General features: G+C 44.8%; 1 protein-coding gene across 1 annotated transcript in view; it reads right to left on the bottom strand.

The window, feature by feature from the left end:
* The window catches only part of LOC126474222 (dorsal-ventral patterning protein Sog), a 511,624-nt gene that overhangs the window by 71,446 nt on the left and 424,609 nt on the right, over positions 1 to 15,569 (bottom strand). The window contains exons 3-5 of the mRNA XM_050101686.1: positions 11,935 to 12,070; positions 9,085 to 9,168; positions 1,057 to 1,256 (exon numbers count right to left, since the gene is read on the bottom strand). Coding sequence (XP_049957643.1) covers positions 1,057 to 1,256; positions 9,085 to 9,168; positions 11,935 to 12,070 — 420 coding nt within the window. The remainder of the gene's footprint in view (positions 1 to 1,056; positions 1,257 to 9,084; positions 9,169 to 11,934; positions 12,071 to 15,569) is intronic.

Genomic DNA, 15,569 nt, shown 5'->3' with positions numbered 1-15,569 from the left:
AGACGTGTAACCAATGGCACGTCATAGCGTCACGCCGAAAGATACGCCAGTATGGCGAAGACGAATACACGCTTCCAATGTGTGTTCACCGCGATGTCGCCAAACACGGATGCGACCATCATGATGCTGTAAACGGAACCGGGATTCATCCGAAAAAATGAGGTTTTGCCATTCGTACACCCAGGTTCGTCGTTGAGTACACGATCGCAGGCGCTCTTGTCTGTGATGCAGCGTCAAGGGTAACTGCAGCCATGGTCTCCGAGCTGACAGACCATGCTGCTGCATACGTCGTCAAACTGTTCGTGCAGATGGTTGTTGTCTTGCAAACGTCCCAATCTGTTGACTCTGGGATCTAGACGTGGCTGCACGATCCGCTACAGCCATGCTGATAAGATGCCTGTCATCTCGACCGCTAGTGATACGAGGGCGTTGGGATCCAGCACGGCGTTCCGTATTACCATCCTGAACCCACTGACTCCATATTCTGCTAACAATCATTGGATCTCGACCAACTCGAGCAGCAATGTCGCGATACGATGAACCGCAATCCCAATAGGCTACAATCCGACCTTTATCAAAGTCGGAAACGTGATGGTACGCATTTCTCCTCCTTACACGAGGCATCAAAACAACGTTTCACCAGGCAACGCCGGTCAACAGCTGTTTGTGTATGAGAAATCGGTTGGAAACTTTCCTCATGTCAGCTCTGAAAAGCTAATCATTTGCATATCACAGCATCTTCTACCCGTCGGTTAAATTTCGCGTATGTAGCACGTCATCTTCGTGGTGTAGCAATTTTAATGGCCAGTAGTGTAGTTAAATCTAGAAGAAGCAGCATTGGCACGAATCCGTAGGACATTCGCAATTGTACAAGGCTTTTGCAGTAGGGGGTACAGTGACGGGTGGTACTTGTCCCGATTACTACATATTAGCTCCAAACAGCTGCCCTAGCCGGCCGATGTTCCACCCGAGCAGATTAATTTTTCAACCGGAAACCTCGACCCTGACGCAGTTCAGGGCTCTTCGTAGTGCAAGAGAGCCGCTGGACGTGCTTACCTCGCTGCGGAACTGCACGGCCCTGGGCCGGGGGGCGGCGTCCGCCACGTAGAAGGAGAAGTAGAGGCTGCGGCGCGCCAGCTGGAATCGGCCCGTGGCGGCGGCGGGCGGCAGCGCGTCCAGGCTGGAAAGCGGCGCGCGCTCAGGGTCCTCCCGGAACAGCGACTCCGCCACGCGCGACGTCAGCACCGCCGCCATGTCTGCCGGCACGGGAGAGCGGCCGCTGGAGCCTCCAACACCAAAGCTACGTCACCAGCTGGTGCGGCACACTGACGGTGGGGGAAGTTCTACACCGTGCAGCAACAGATACTTACCAAACTCTGCGGAAACGCTTAGGACGTAACGGATATTGAAGGATTAAACTTTCATTCCGTTCAGAACTGATGTCCACTATCGACATCGTATGGGGTGTGGCCCCCACAGGCAAGAACGCGCTATTGTACACTGAAACACCAAACTACTGTATAAGACCAATGTCTGGCGCAGTTGTTAGACCGGTTACTGCTGCTAAAATGGTAGGCCAACAAGATTTAAGTGAGAATGAGATTTTCACTCTGCAGCGGAGTGTGCACTGATATGAAACTTCCTGGCAGATTAAAACTGTGTGCCCGACCGAGACTCGAACTCGGGACCTTTACCTTTCGCGGGCAAGTGCTCTACCATCTGAGCTACCGAAGCACGACTCACGCCCGGTCCTCACAGCTTTAATCTGCCAGGAAGTTTCGTATCAGCGCACACACTGCTGCAGAGTGAAAATCTCATTCTGGAAACACCCCCCAGGCTATGGCTATGCCATGTCTCTGCAGTATCCTTTCTTTCGGGAGTGCTAGTTCTGCAAGGTTCGCAGGAGAGCTTCTGTACAGTTTGGAAAGTAGGAGACGAGGTACTAGCAGAAGTAAAGCTGTGAGAACAGGGCGTGAGTCGTGCTTGGGTAGTTCAGATGGTAGAGCATTTGCCCGCGAAAGGCAAAGGTCCCGAGTTCGAGTCTCGGTCCGGCACACAGTTTTAATCTGCCAGGAAGTTTCCAAGATTTAAGTGAGTTGGAGCGTGGTCTTACTCGTACAGTCGGCGCACGAGTAATGGTACTCAGCACCTCCGAGATAGCGATGAAGTGGGGATTTTCCCGTACGGTCATTCCACGAGTGTTCCGTGATTATCAGGAATCCGGTAAAACATCGTTGCGGTCGGAAAAAGATCCTGCAAGAACGGGACCAACGGCGACTGAAAAGAATCTTTCAACGTGACAGAAGTGAAACTTTTCCGCAAATTACTTCTGATTTCAATGCTGGGCCATCAACAAGTGTCAGCATGCGAACCATTCAACGAAACATCATCGATATGGGCTTTCGGAGCCGAAGGCCCATTCGTGTGCCCATGATGACTGCACGACACAAAGCTTTACGCCTCGCCTGGGCCCATCAACACTGAAACTGGACTGTTGGTGACGGGAAACATGTTGCCTGGTTGGTCGAGTCTCGTTTCAAATCGTATCGAGTGGATGGACGTGTACGGGTGTGAAGACAGCCTCGTGAATCCATGGACCCTGGGTGTCAGTAGGGGACCGTTCAAGCTGGTGGAGGTTCTCTAATGATGCGGGGCGTGTGCAGTTAGAGTGATATGGGGACCCTGATACGTCTAGATGCGACTACAAAAGGGTCATGTAAATAAGCATCCTGTCTGATCACCAGCATACATTCATGTCCATTGTGCTTTCCGACGGACTTGAGCAATTCCAGCAGGAGAATGCGACACCCCACACGTCTTGAACTGCTACAGAGTGGCTCCAGGAACACTCTTCCGAATTTAAACACTTCCGCTGGCCACCAAACTCCCAAGTCATGAACATTGTTGGGCATATCTGAGATGCCTTGCAATGTGTTGTTCAGAAGAGATCTCCACCCCCTCGTACTCTTACGGACAGTCCTGCAGGATTCATGGTGTCAATTCCCTCTAGTACTACTTCAGACATTAGTCGAGTCCATGCCATGTCGTGTTGCCACACTTTTGCGAGCTTGCGGGGGCCCTGCATGACGTTAGGCAGGTGTACCAGTTTATTTGGCTCTTCAGTGTATAAGAGTCGAGAGGCATGAAAGGGAAGCAGTGGTTGGGAAAGGAATGAGACAGGGTTGTAGCGGCTCCCCGATGTTATTTAATCTGTATATTGAGCAAGCAGTAAAGGAAACAAAAGAAAAATTCGGAGTAGGTATTAAAATCCATGGAGAAGAAATAAAAACTTTGAGGTTCGCCGATGACATTGTAATTCTGTCAGAGACAGCAAAGGACTTGGAAGAGCAGTTGAATGGAATGGACAGTGTCTTGAAAGGAGGATATAAGATGAACATCAACAAAAGCAAAACAAGGATAATGGAATGTAGTCTAATTAAGTCGGGTGATGCTGAGGGAATTAGATTAGGAAATGAGGCACTTAAAGTAGTAAAGGAGTTTTGCTATTTGGGGAGCAAAATAACTGATGATGGTCGAAGTAGAGAGGATATAAAATGTAGGCTGGCAATGGCAAGGAAAGCGTTTCTGAAGAAGAGAAATTTGTTAACATCCAGTATTGATTTAAGTGTCAGGAAGTCATTTCTGAAAGTATTCGTATGGAGTGTAGCCATGTATGGAAGTGAAACATGGACGATAAATAGTTTGGACAAGAAGAGAATAGAAGCTTTCGAAATGTGGTGCTACAGAAGGATGCTGAAGATAAGGTGGGTAAATCACGTAACTAATGAGGAGGTATTGAATAGGATTGGGGAGAAGAGAAGTTTGTGGCACAACTTGACTAGAAGAAGGGATCGGTTGGTAGGACATGTCCTGAGGCATCAAGGGATCACAAATTTAGCATTGGAGGGCAGCGTGGAGGGTAAAAATCGTAGAGGGAGACCAAGAGATCAATACACTAAGCAGATTCAGAAGGATGTAGGTTGCAGTAGGTACTGGGAGATGATGAAGCTTGCACAGGATAGAGTAGCATGGAGAGCTGCATCAAACCAGTCTCAGGACTGAAGACCACAACAACAACAACAGTGTATTTGTTGTGGCTTGGAAGCAGTCAGCTGCCTAATGTCACATTGGGGGGTTTCTTGCCACACCTGAACACAGTCTGAGTCAGTTCATGAAGATTCATGCCTGGTGGCTGACATGACAGTACATCTCTTCCATCGCGTCCTAGACATGCTATATAGGTGTCAAAAGAGGAGACCGGGCACGCTAGTCAAGAATCCTTAATTTCCTCAAGGCGTTTGTGCAGTGTGGAGTCTAGCGTTATTCTGCCGAAAGATGCAGTTTCGTAATGTAATCATGAAGGGTACGATAACAGATTTTACCAGTTTATTGTGTATCGTGTGTATTGAACCAGGGACCTAGAAACGACGGAGAGGCTTCGTCCCGCCCTTGCCCTCAGTGATCCACAACCTCAAAACTGGCCGCAGCAGACCACCCACCACACCGCCCCACACCGAACCTAGGGTTATTCGGCCCCCAGTGGACCCCACTGAGAACGTCTCATAGCAGACGAGTGTACCCCAAATGTTTGCGTGGTACAGTAATTATAGTATACGCTTACGTGGAGACAGTGTTTGCGCAGCAATCGCCAACATAGTGTAACTGAGGCGGAATGAGGGGAAGCAGCCTCCATTCGCCGAGGTAGATGGGAAACCGTCTTAAAAACCATCAAACCATCCACAAGGTGGCCGGCACACCGGACCTCGGCAGTAAGCCGCCTGGCGGATTCATGCAAAGGACCGGCACGCCTTCTCGCTCGGGAAGCAGCGTGTTAGACCGGGCGGCTAGCCGGGCGGGCGGGTTTACCATCCTTGCCACATACTGCAGAGCACCCAGCCTCCCTTCGACAGTTACCGAATCAGCACTGTTTTCATATCCAATAGCTCCCCATTCCAAGATTCCAGGAGCGAGCGAGGTTGGAACTCAAAAGTCGGTCCTTTCAGTGACCTTTCAGCAGTGTATTTGTAGATACGATGGTGTCAATCTGATTGTCACAGACAGAAGCGAGACTTACTACTGAACACCACAGAATGCCATTTAAAGTCCCAGTTGGCTATGGCTTACGCTACACAAGTCTCTTTGGTCTGTGGTACGCTCTCAGCGGTAAGAGTCACATGGTAACTAGAAATCTGAACCCAGCTTCCACTAACCTGTTCCTGAGATCTCGCCATGACACTCTTTCTGGACTTACGTCTATTCACAAGAGCCAGACGCACAATCCTACGATTTTCTCATGGTATGGTTTTTGCGCCCAATCTACTTGCTGCAGTGTTATCCTGAGCCCAGCTCGTCAACTGCTGCAGTCATTGAACTAGTGCGATCTTCCGGTATGATGCTCCTGTGTCCCTCATGCCAATGCTTCGTTTCAAAGTCTGAAAGATGGCGACAAGTTGTACGTGCACGCCCTCTGGGAATGCTGTGATGCAACCTCCATCTAGAAAGTTCCAGTAACATTTGACACATCCAGTAGCCATTATGTACTCACAGCATTCTTCATCTGTAAAACGGGTTTTTTGTACTGAAAATAAGCTTACAAGCAGATGAGGTTTCAGCAAACATACCCTCAGACATGGAAATACTGGAGTATCAGTCGGTAGCGTTCCCTCAGGATGTCCATGGTGTGTTGTTGTTGTTGTGGTCTTCAGTCCTGAGACTGGTTTGATGCAGCTCTCCATTCTACTCTATCCTGTGCAAGCTTTTTCATCTCCCAGTACCTACTGCAACCTACATCCTTCTGAATCTGCTTAGTGTATTCATCTCTTGGTCTCCCTCTACGATTTTTACCCTCCACGCTGCCCTCCAATACTAAATTTGTGATCCCTTGATGCCTCAGAACATGTCCTACCAACCGATCCCTTCTTCTGGTCAAGTTGTGCCACAAACTTCTCTTCTCCCCAATCCTATTCAATACTTCCTCATTAGTTATGTGATCTACCCATCTAATCTTCAGCATTCTTCTGTAGCACCACATTTCGAAAGCATCTATTCTCTTCTTGTCCAAACTATTTATCGTCCATGTTTCACTTCCATACATGGCTACACTCCATACGAATACTTTCAGAAATGACTTCCTGACACTTAAATCAATACTGGATGTTAACAAATTTCTCTTCTTCAGAAACGCTTTCCTTGCCATTGCCAGCCTACATTTTATATCCTCTCTACTTCGACCATCATCAGTTATTTTGCTCCCCAAATAGCAAAACTCCTTTACTACTTTAAGTGCCTCATTTCCTAATCTAATTCCCTCAGCATCACCCGACTTAATTAGACTACATTCCATTATCCTTGTTTTGCTTTTGTTGATGTTCATCTTATATCCTCCTTTCAAGACACTGTCCATTCCATTCAACTGCTCTTCCAAGTCCTTTGCTGTCTCTGACAGAATTACAATGTCATCGGCGAACCTCAAAGTTTTTATTTCTTCTCCATGAATTTTAATACCTACTCCTAATTTTTCTTTTGTTTCCTTTACTGCTTGCTCAATATACAGATTGAACAACATCGGGGAGAGGCTACAACCCTGTCTTACTCCCTTCCCAACCACTGCTTCCCTTTCATGTCCCTCGACTCTTATAACTGCCATCTGGTTTCTGTACAAGTTGTAAATAGCCTTTCGCTCCCTGTATTTTACCCCTGCCACCTTTAGAATTAGAAAGAGAGTATTCCAGTCAACATTGTCAAAAGCTTTCTCTAAGTCTACAAATGCTAGAAACGTAGGTTTGCCTTTCCTTAATCTTTCTTCTAAGATAAGTCGTAAGGTCAGTATTGCCTCACGTGTTCCAGTGTTTCTACGGAATCCAAACTGATCTTCCCCGAGGTTGGCTTCTACTAATTTTTCCATTCGTCTGTAAAGAATTCGTGTTAGTATTTTGCAGCTGTGACTTATTAAGCTGATAGTTCGGTAATTTTCACATCTGTCAACACCTGCTTTCTTTGGGATTGGAATTATTATATTCTTCTTGAAGTCTGAGGGTATTTCGCCTGTTTCATACATCTTGCTCACCAGATGGTAGAGTTTTGTCAGGACTGGCTCTCCCACGGCCGTCAGTAGTTCCAATGGAATATTGTCTACTCCGGGGGCTTTGTTTCGACTCAGGTCTTTCAGTGCTCTGTCAAACTCTTCACGCAGTATCATATCTCCCATTTCATCTTCATCTACATCCTCTTCCATTTCCATAATATTGTCCTCAAGTACATCGCCCTTGTATAGACCCTCTATATATTCCTTCCACCTTTCTGCTTTCCCTTCTTTGCTTAGAACTGGATTTCCATCTGAGCTCTTGATATTCATACCAATCGTTCTCTTATCTCCAAAGGTCTCTTTAATTTTCCTGTGGGCGGTATCTATCTTACCCCTAGTGAGATAGGCCTCTACATCCTTACATTTGTCCTCTAGCCATCCCTGCTTAGCCATTTTGCACTTCCTGTCGATCTCATTTTTGAGACGTTTGTATTCATTTTTGCCTGTTTCACTTACTGCATTTTTATATTTTCTCCTTTCATCAATTAAATTCAGTATTTCTTCTGTTACCCAAGGATTTCTACTAGCCCTCGTCTTTTTACCTACTTGATCTTCTGCTGCCTTCACTACTTCATCCCTCAAAGCTACCCATTCTTCTTCTACTGTATTTATTTCCCCCATTCCTGTCAATTGCTCCCTTATGCTCTCCCTGAATCTCTGTACAACCTCTGGTTCTTTTAGTTTATCCAGGTCCCATCTCCTTAAATTCCTACCTTTTTGCAGTTTCTTCAGTTTTAATCTACAAGTCATAACCAATAGATTGTGGTCAGAGTCCACATCTGCCCCTGGAAATGTCTTACAATTTAAAACCCGGTTCCTAAATCTCTGTCTTACCATTATATAATCTATCTGATACCTTTTAGTATCTCCAGGGTTCTTCCATGTATACAACCTTCTTTCATGATTCTTAAACCAAGTGTTAGCTATGATTATGTTGTGCTCTGTGCAAAATTCTACCAGGCGGCTTCCTCTTTCATTTCTGTCCCCCAATCCATATTCACTTACTATGTTTCCTTCTCTCCCTTTTCCTACACTCGAATTCCAGTCACCCATGACTATTAAATTTTCGTCTCCCTTCACAATCTGAATAATTTCTTTTATTTCATCATACATTTCTTCAATTTCTTCGTCATCTGCAGAGCTAGTTGGCATATAAACTTGTACTACTGTAGTAGGTGTGGGCTTCGTGTCTATCTTGGCCACAATAATGCGTTCACTATGCTGTTTGTAGTAGCTTACCCGCATTCCTATTTTCCTATTCATTATTAAACCTACTCCTGCATTACCCCTATTTGATTTTGTGTTTATAACCCTGTAGTCACCTGACCGGAAGTCTTGTTCCTCCTGCCACCGAACTTCACTAATTCCCACTATATCTAACTTCAACCTATCCATTTCCCTTTTTAAATTTTCTAACCTACCTGCCCGATTAAGGGATCTGACGTTCCACGCTCCGATCCGTAGAATGCCAGTTTTCTTTCTCCTGATAACGACATCCTCTTGAGTAGTCCCCGCCCGGAGATCCGAATGGGGGACTATTTTACCTCCGGAATATTTTACCCAAGAGGACGCCATCATCATGTAATCATACAGTAAAGCTGCATGCCCTCGGGAAAAATTACGGCTGTAGTTTCCCCTTGCTTTCAGCCGTTCGCAGTACCAGCACAGCAAGGCCGTTTTGGTTATTGTTACAAGGCCAGATCAGTCAATCATCCAGACTGTTGCCCTTGCAACTACTGAAAAGGCTGCTGCCCCTCTTCAGGAACCACACGTTTGTCTGGCCTCTCAACAGATACCCCTCCGTTGTGGTTGCACCTACGGTATGGCTATCTGTATCGCTGAGGCACGCAAGCCTCCCCACCAACGGCAAGGTCCATGGTTCATGGGGGGGTCCATGGTGTAGTACTTTCCATTTCCGTCAGTGTGCCTCCCAACTGAAACACACAGTTCGTCTTCCAGTAACAATAAAACCAGCATGTGTCGTGGGCAGGCCTACTCACGTTTCCTGCGCTCGTCGTCTGCTCCAGCTCCAGTGTGGGTCTGCACCTCCTTCACAGTGGGCTCCGTCGGCAGCACGTCAGGGCCTGAAACACGGCGAGGAGAGGACAGGTGTAAGTCGCACAGGCGTGGCGTGGAACGTGGGGCATCAGCGGATACGAACAATGTGTAAACGCATCCTCAAAACGTGACAGAAGCAGCAAGGCTTCGCACATTGGTGGGAGGTGCAGGATAGCTCCACACAAAAGATGGAAGGCCTGACAATACTCAGCACAAATAGCATATAAACCTATTACTTCATCCATAACGATTGCTAGATACTGCACCTTAATTGTAACCCACGTATCATTTCCCTATTATCCTTATTTGTGGTAGCCCAAGTTCTAATTGTATCACTTTTCATATGTCCGCAAATACACCTGTGTTTTTCTGTAGTAATGTAGATAAAGAGAAATTGGAAGTCAAGTAATATGAGATGGGAAAGAGGGGAAACCTGAGAGTGCATGTTGCCAACATGGCAGCCAGTTTGGAAGCCGCCATATGTGATTCAACCGGTAATTTGCAAATGGAAAGGGCGTTATGTTAAGTACCAGACACAGAATACCGCGAGAAAAATAATGGCGCTTTTCGTTTGAGTATAGCAGTAAACACTCTCGATTCATGTTTCTTCGCTACAGGTGACGCGAAAGCCGATGGCGTCAATACAGGCCGAATGCATTGACACTGTCCTGGTATGAGAAGAGAGGAACACCCTTGTTATCGCGGAGGGTTTGAAACAACGCCACCGAAACAAACCAGCCATTACCTACAGTGCGGTGGTGAAACGTCTCGGTAAATTTCGTGAACCTGGCTCTGTCGCAGACAAATCTTAAGCTGGACGATCTAAAACTGCTTCGGATAAAGCAACGTCAAACGCTGTTGTGGTAACGTTCAGTAAGAATCCACAGCACAGTAATCGCTGCATCTCGCAGGAAACTACAGTTAACCGCAAGTCAATAATGAGAATGTTGCCCTCACCTAACGACAAATAACTCGACACTGAATAACGCTATGCTCAAGTCAAAGACAGCATTGCTATTTTTCCTCATTAAATTCTCTGGCTGTTTGATATGTCAAAAGATGTTCTTTTTTCTTGAAAATAATGAGTTGCATCCAAGACTGAGGCTTTCAAAGTGACCGCCATACACAGCCTCACAGATCTTTAGTCTCTCCCATCTCACACTATTTGACTTTCTGTTTGCTGACCTGTTTTTGTTATAGAGAGGTAGACCCTCATCTATAGACCACCCTGTACACCTCCGTTGTTGACAGAGACTATCTGAGGAGGAAACTGAGTCGTGCGTCATAAAATAGAGACTGCTGTATGCTTCAAATACTGACAGGTTGATTGCATCCATGTGCCGAGTTGTTAAGGTGAAGCAGGAAGAAACTGTTACTTTGTTGGATATACACAAAAATCCAATCAGGTTTCGTTTCTCTGATATTTCTGATGTTCGTCTTCTTTTTCTGTGATTTCAAGCCATGTTCAGTCCAAAGGAAGAACATCTTCAAGGAGTGTTTCTTGCGGCGCGCACCGTGAACAGAAAACGTCATTTTCGATATAATGCTCTTTCAAATACACTTTTATGTACCCAGTCGAGAGATCAGCGTCAAGTACGAAAATTTCTGGCGGATTGAACCTGTGAGCTAGACCGGGAGTAGAACCTGAATTATCCAAGCTTAACTTCCACCCGACCTCGCAGCTTCGCTTCCTGCGATACCTTCTTCATAACTTCTGCAAGTACCAGGTTCAAGTCCTGGTATGGCATACAGTTTCAATCTGCCGGAAAATTCGAGATCAGTGCAAACTTAGCTGTAGAGTGAAAATTTTTGTGAAAACCTCAAGTATGTTTGGGACAACGTTTGAGCCATGGGAATATACTGAAGATGAGAGGATAAAATATTCATTGTTTCCAGCAGTGACTGCATAACGCTGTTTTGTCACGGCACAGTGAAGGGAGTATTGTGCACGCTTCATTCAGTCGCCTATTCCGTTTTTTCTGTCATCCACGACGAACGTCTCTGAATGAGATATCTTCACCCTGCTGTATCGACTGGTTACGCAGAATTACACTTAACAGTACTTTGTTGTGATAAACGAAACGTTTTCCAGTGATATTTGGCGTCACAATAAACGCCCCATAAGAACATTACGTTAGAGCTGATAACACAGCACCAGAGACACCTTCAGAAATGCGAAAGAAAAGCAACTTGACGGTTCCTAGGAGAGACACGCGCATTTTGGGATACTAAAGGTGTAATTAAATCTAAAAAGTACTTGTGTTGAGAGAATTAGTTTGATCGCTAAATACGCTAAAGCTTTTAATTTTTTGTGTCCAAGACCTTATCGCTATTTAAAATTTAAGCTTCTAACCATAATACATTCGTGTGTCTGTATCCCAACCTATACAAGTAATTACAAACAGATAACACAACGAATATTCAGCCTGGTGATACAGCGAACTTCCTCAATGGAAAGTCACGCAATGGGAAGTAGTAGGTGGTACTTCCTGTCAGTGCTAGAGTGCTGTCTTCATCGCCAACCAAGCGCGTTGTCATGAAAAATGGCACATTTTACACAAAGATCAAGGTAAATGTCTATGAACCCCGTACAGGTAAAAACAAATAGATGCTAGTAACATAATACAAATCTGGACCCAGTGTCGAGCCTTGTGGTAGATCAAATTTCCTGGAGTCACATTTTACTCTCAGTAGTACAGGATGGTAAGAGACGCAGTAAACAGTACTGACAGCAGGACATTAGAAGCTACTGACAGGATGGGTGGAGAGCCAAGACAGTGGTCGGTACTCACTGAAGGCGTCGTCGCCGGGGCAGACCTTGCAGCAGCGGCCGGGCTGCAGCACGGGGTGGTCGCAGCTGGGCGCCGGGCACTCCGTCTTCACGTTGCGACACTGCGCACGCGCCACCACGCGCCGCTTCTTCTTCACCTGCAGGGACAGAACACAGCGCGCAGTCAGCAGCTGCACCTACTAGTTGATGCGCGAGGGCATCGCATCGCACTCGGTGTATCACCAGTGTCGTACACTAGTTAAGTGTAATCAGGAAGGAGTACAAATTAGCACACCGTGTAAATGATCGTCTACATACCCTAATGACCAGCACAGTTCACGTGTTATAAGAGCGTTAATATGAAGCTTCAACAATCACATCGAAAAGTTGGTTACACAATTTTTTATTTGTAAACGTCTACCTGCTTACAAGCAAAAATCTTAATTACGTAACTTCATTTATTCAAGGTAATTAAAATACACTCAAGCTCATAAATTAAGGATAATTGAAGAATATGGAGCCACACAACGTGGCACTACACAAAACTGGCGCTAATAGCACAGGCACATAGGAGAAACACACGACACAGATCTGTAAGTCCACGGTATTGGTGATAAGCTGGGAAAACCGTCCCGAAACACATTTACCACAAAACGCCACTGTTTCCTGCACATGTACCCCGACATCAGTATGGGATATGATTACCATGCACACGTACACAGGCCGCACAACGGGTTAGAATACTCTGGATCAGGTGGTCGAGCAGCTGCTGGGGTATAGCTTCCCATTCTTACACCAGTGCCTGTCGGAGCTCCTGACGTGTCCTAGGGGTTTGAAGACGTGCAGCTATATGTCGACCGAGAGCATCCCATACGTGCTCGATGGGGTTTAGTCTGGAGAACAGGCAGGCCACTCCATTCGCCTGATATCTTCTGTTTCAAGGTACTCCTCCACAATGTAAGCTCGGTGGGGCCGTGCGTTATCATCCATCAGGAGGAAAGTGGGACAAACTGTACCCCTGAAAAGGTGGACATACTGGTGCAAAATGACGTCCCGATGCACATGACCTGTTAAGTTCCGCTGTCAAAGACATGCAGGGGTGTACGTGCACCAAACGTAATCCCACCTCAAACCGTCAAACCACGACCTCCATACAGGTCCCTTTCAAGGACATTAAGGGGTTGGTATCTGGTTCCTGGTTCACACCAGATGAAAACTTAGCGAGAATCACTGTTCAGACTATATCTGGACTCGTCTGTGAACATAACCTGGGACATCTGTTCCAATAACCATGTACTGTATTCTTGACACCAGGATTTACAGGCTCTCCTGTGACCAGAGGTCAGTGGAATGCACCTTGCAGTTCTCCGGGCGAATAAACCATGTCTGTTCAGTCGTCTGTAGACTGTGTGTCTGGAGACAACTATTACAGTGGCTGCGGTAAGGTCCCGAGCAAGGCTACCGGCAGTACTCCGTGGCCGTCTGCGGGCACTGATGGTGAGATATCGGTCTTCTTGTGGTGTTGTACACAATGGACGTCCCGTATTGTACCGTCTGGACACGTTTTCTGTCTGCTGGAATCGTTGTCGTAATCTTGAGATCACACTTTGTGAGTCGTGTGAAGTTAGCACCCCTTTTTCGAGAAATATACAATTTTTTCACAGTTCTTGTTAGATGTGCCATAGTTCTAGAGTTCTTTCCACAAAATTTCAATAGTTCTGCAAAATGTAACGAAGAAAACAACAATACTCGAAAAAATTTTCGTATCGAAAACATTCTCTGACAATTTCCGCAAAATGTGAATAAGTACAAGAGTTCTGAGCACAGTTCTGAACAGAGCTCCAAGAGTTCTTTCGAAAATCCAAGTAACATTTTTTTGTGCAGCTAATAGTTTACGAGATAATTGCAATTTAAGGAGAAAATCTATTCACTTACTGTGAAGTTGGCACCCTTTTTTTCACAAATGTATACTTTTTTCAGATTTCTTGATAGATATGGCATAGTTCTAGAGTTCTTTGAACAAAATTTCAATAGTTCTGCAGAACTTAGCGACGAAAACAATGTTCGAAAAAATTTTCGTATCGAAAACATTCTTCGTCAATTTTCGCAAATTGTAAATAAGTACAACAGTTCTGAGCACAGTTCTGAACAGAACTCCAAGAGTTCTATCGAAAACCCAAGTAACATTATTTTGTGCAGCTAATAGCTTACTAGATAATTGCAATTTAAGGAGAAAATCTTTTCACTTACTGTGAAGTTGGCACCCTTTTTTTCAGAAATGTATATTTCTTTCACAGTTCTTGACAGGTATGCCATAGTTCTAGAGTTCTTTGTACAAAATTTCAATAGTTCTGCAGAATTTAGCGAAGAAAACAACAATACTCGAAAAAATTTTTCTATCGACAACATTTTTTGTCAATTTTCGCAAAAATTAAACTTGTACAGCAGTTCTGAGGACAGTTCCGAACAGAACCCCAAGAGCTCTATCGAAAATCCTAATAACATTTTTCTATGGTGATAATAGTTTGTGATAAATTGATTTAATGTGGGACACACTTTCTCTACAGAAAATATAAATATATTCGTACAACAGTTCTGATGACAGTTCTGGACACCACGTGAAGAGTTCTATCGAAATTCCTAGTAGCATTTTTTAGTGCAGGTAATAGTTTAAGAGGTAATTGCAACTTAATTAAGAGCCCCATAAGAGCTCCTACTGTGAAGCTGGCACCCTTTTTTTCGGAAATATGTATATTTTTCAGAGTTCTTGATAGATAAGTCATAGTTATAGAGTTCTCTGTACAAAATTTCAATAGTTATGCAGAATTTAGCGAAGAAAACAACATTGTATAACAAAGCTGATTCGGGAACCCTTTCCTTCTGATACAGTTTTTACTGTTGCCACAATAAATCACTTGTGCATAGATTCCAACTGTACTGATCATTACAAAAATACAATCATTGACCAGCGGCGCACATTTCTTGCAGCATTGTACAAAGTATTCGGCTTATCCGCTGTGAAAATACCACACTTAACATTATTTTAAAATTTACGGTGGATGGCTTCCGTTTATCTACAATGTCAGCATCTATCGAATTATCTTCATGCAAACGTGATGCCTGAATCACTCACTTCCCCTTTTTAGGTACGGAGGAAACTAGAGTTCAGTCTTGTGGAAGCCAAAAAAGGAAATGTGGGCAGCCCTTCTTTTACTGATAGCAAACTCTAGACAAATCTCCACGCTTGTCTTTCTTCATCATGCCAACAAAAGAAAAATTATCCCTTCATAGCTCTATTATCATTCCAGTACTAGTAAACCAGTTGTCCGCTTTCACATTTCGACCTGACTGATATATAGGTTTACACAGTCACAGAACAACATCAAAATGTTTATTGCTCAGTTGGTAAATCCTTCTGGTTGCAACACAGCGTATATTTCCAAATTGTACAGGTAAAATACTTAAGAATGCACACTTAAGAATCCATACTCGTTTGTTTTGATTGATACATATTGGCGAAAACTTTACCTTCCACAGAATCCTTCCAGCTTCTTGTCTACTGTAACATTTTCTCCAAGGATGTAAGATTTGTGGTAGTTGCGTACAAACACAGTAAATATTTCCCGAATAGCTGTTAGCTTGTCTAATTGTCTCCTT

Source organism: Schistocerca serialis, chromosome 4 (genome assembly GCF_023864345.2).
Source record: "Schistocerca serialis cubense isolate TAMUIC-IGC-003099 chromosome 4, iqSchSeri2.2, whole genome shotgun sequence".
Taxonomy (NCBI): domain Eukaryota; kingdom Metazoa; phylum Arthropoda; class Insecta; order Orthoptera; family Acrididae; genus Schistocerca; species Schistocerca serialis.
Note: the sequence above shows the minus strand (reverse complement) of the source record. Positions and strands in the feature narration are given on the sequence as shown.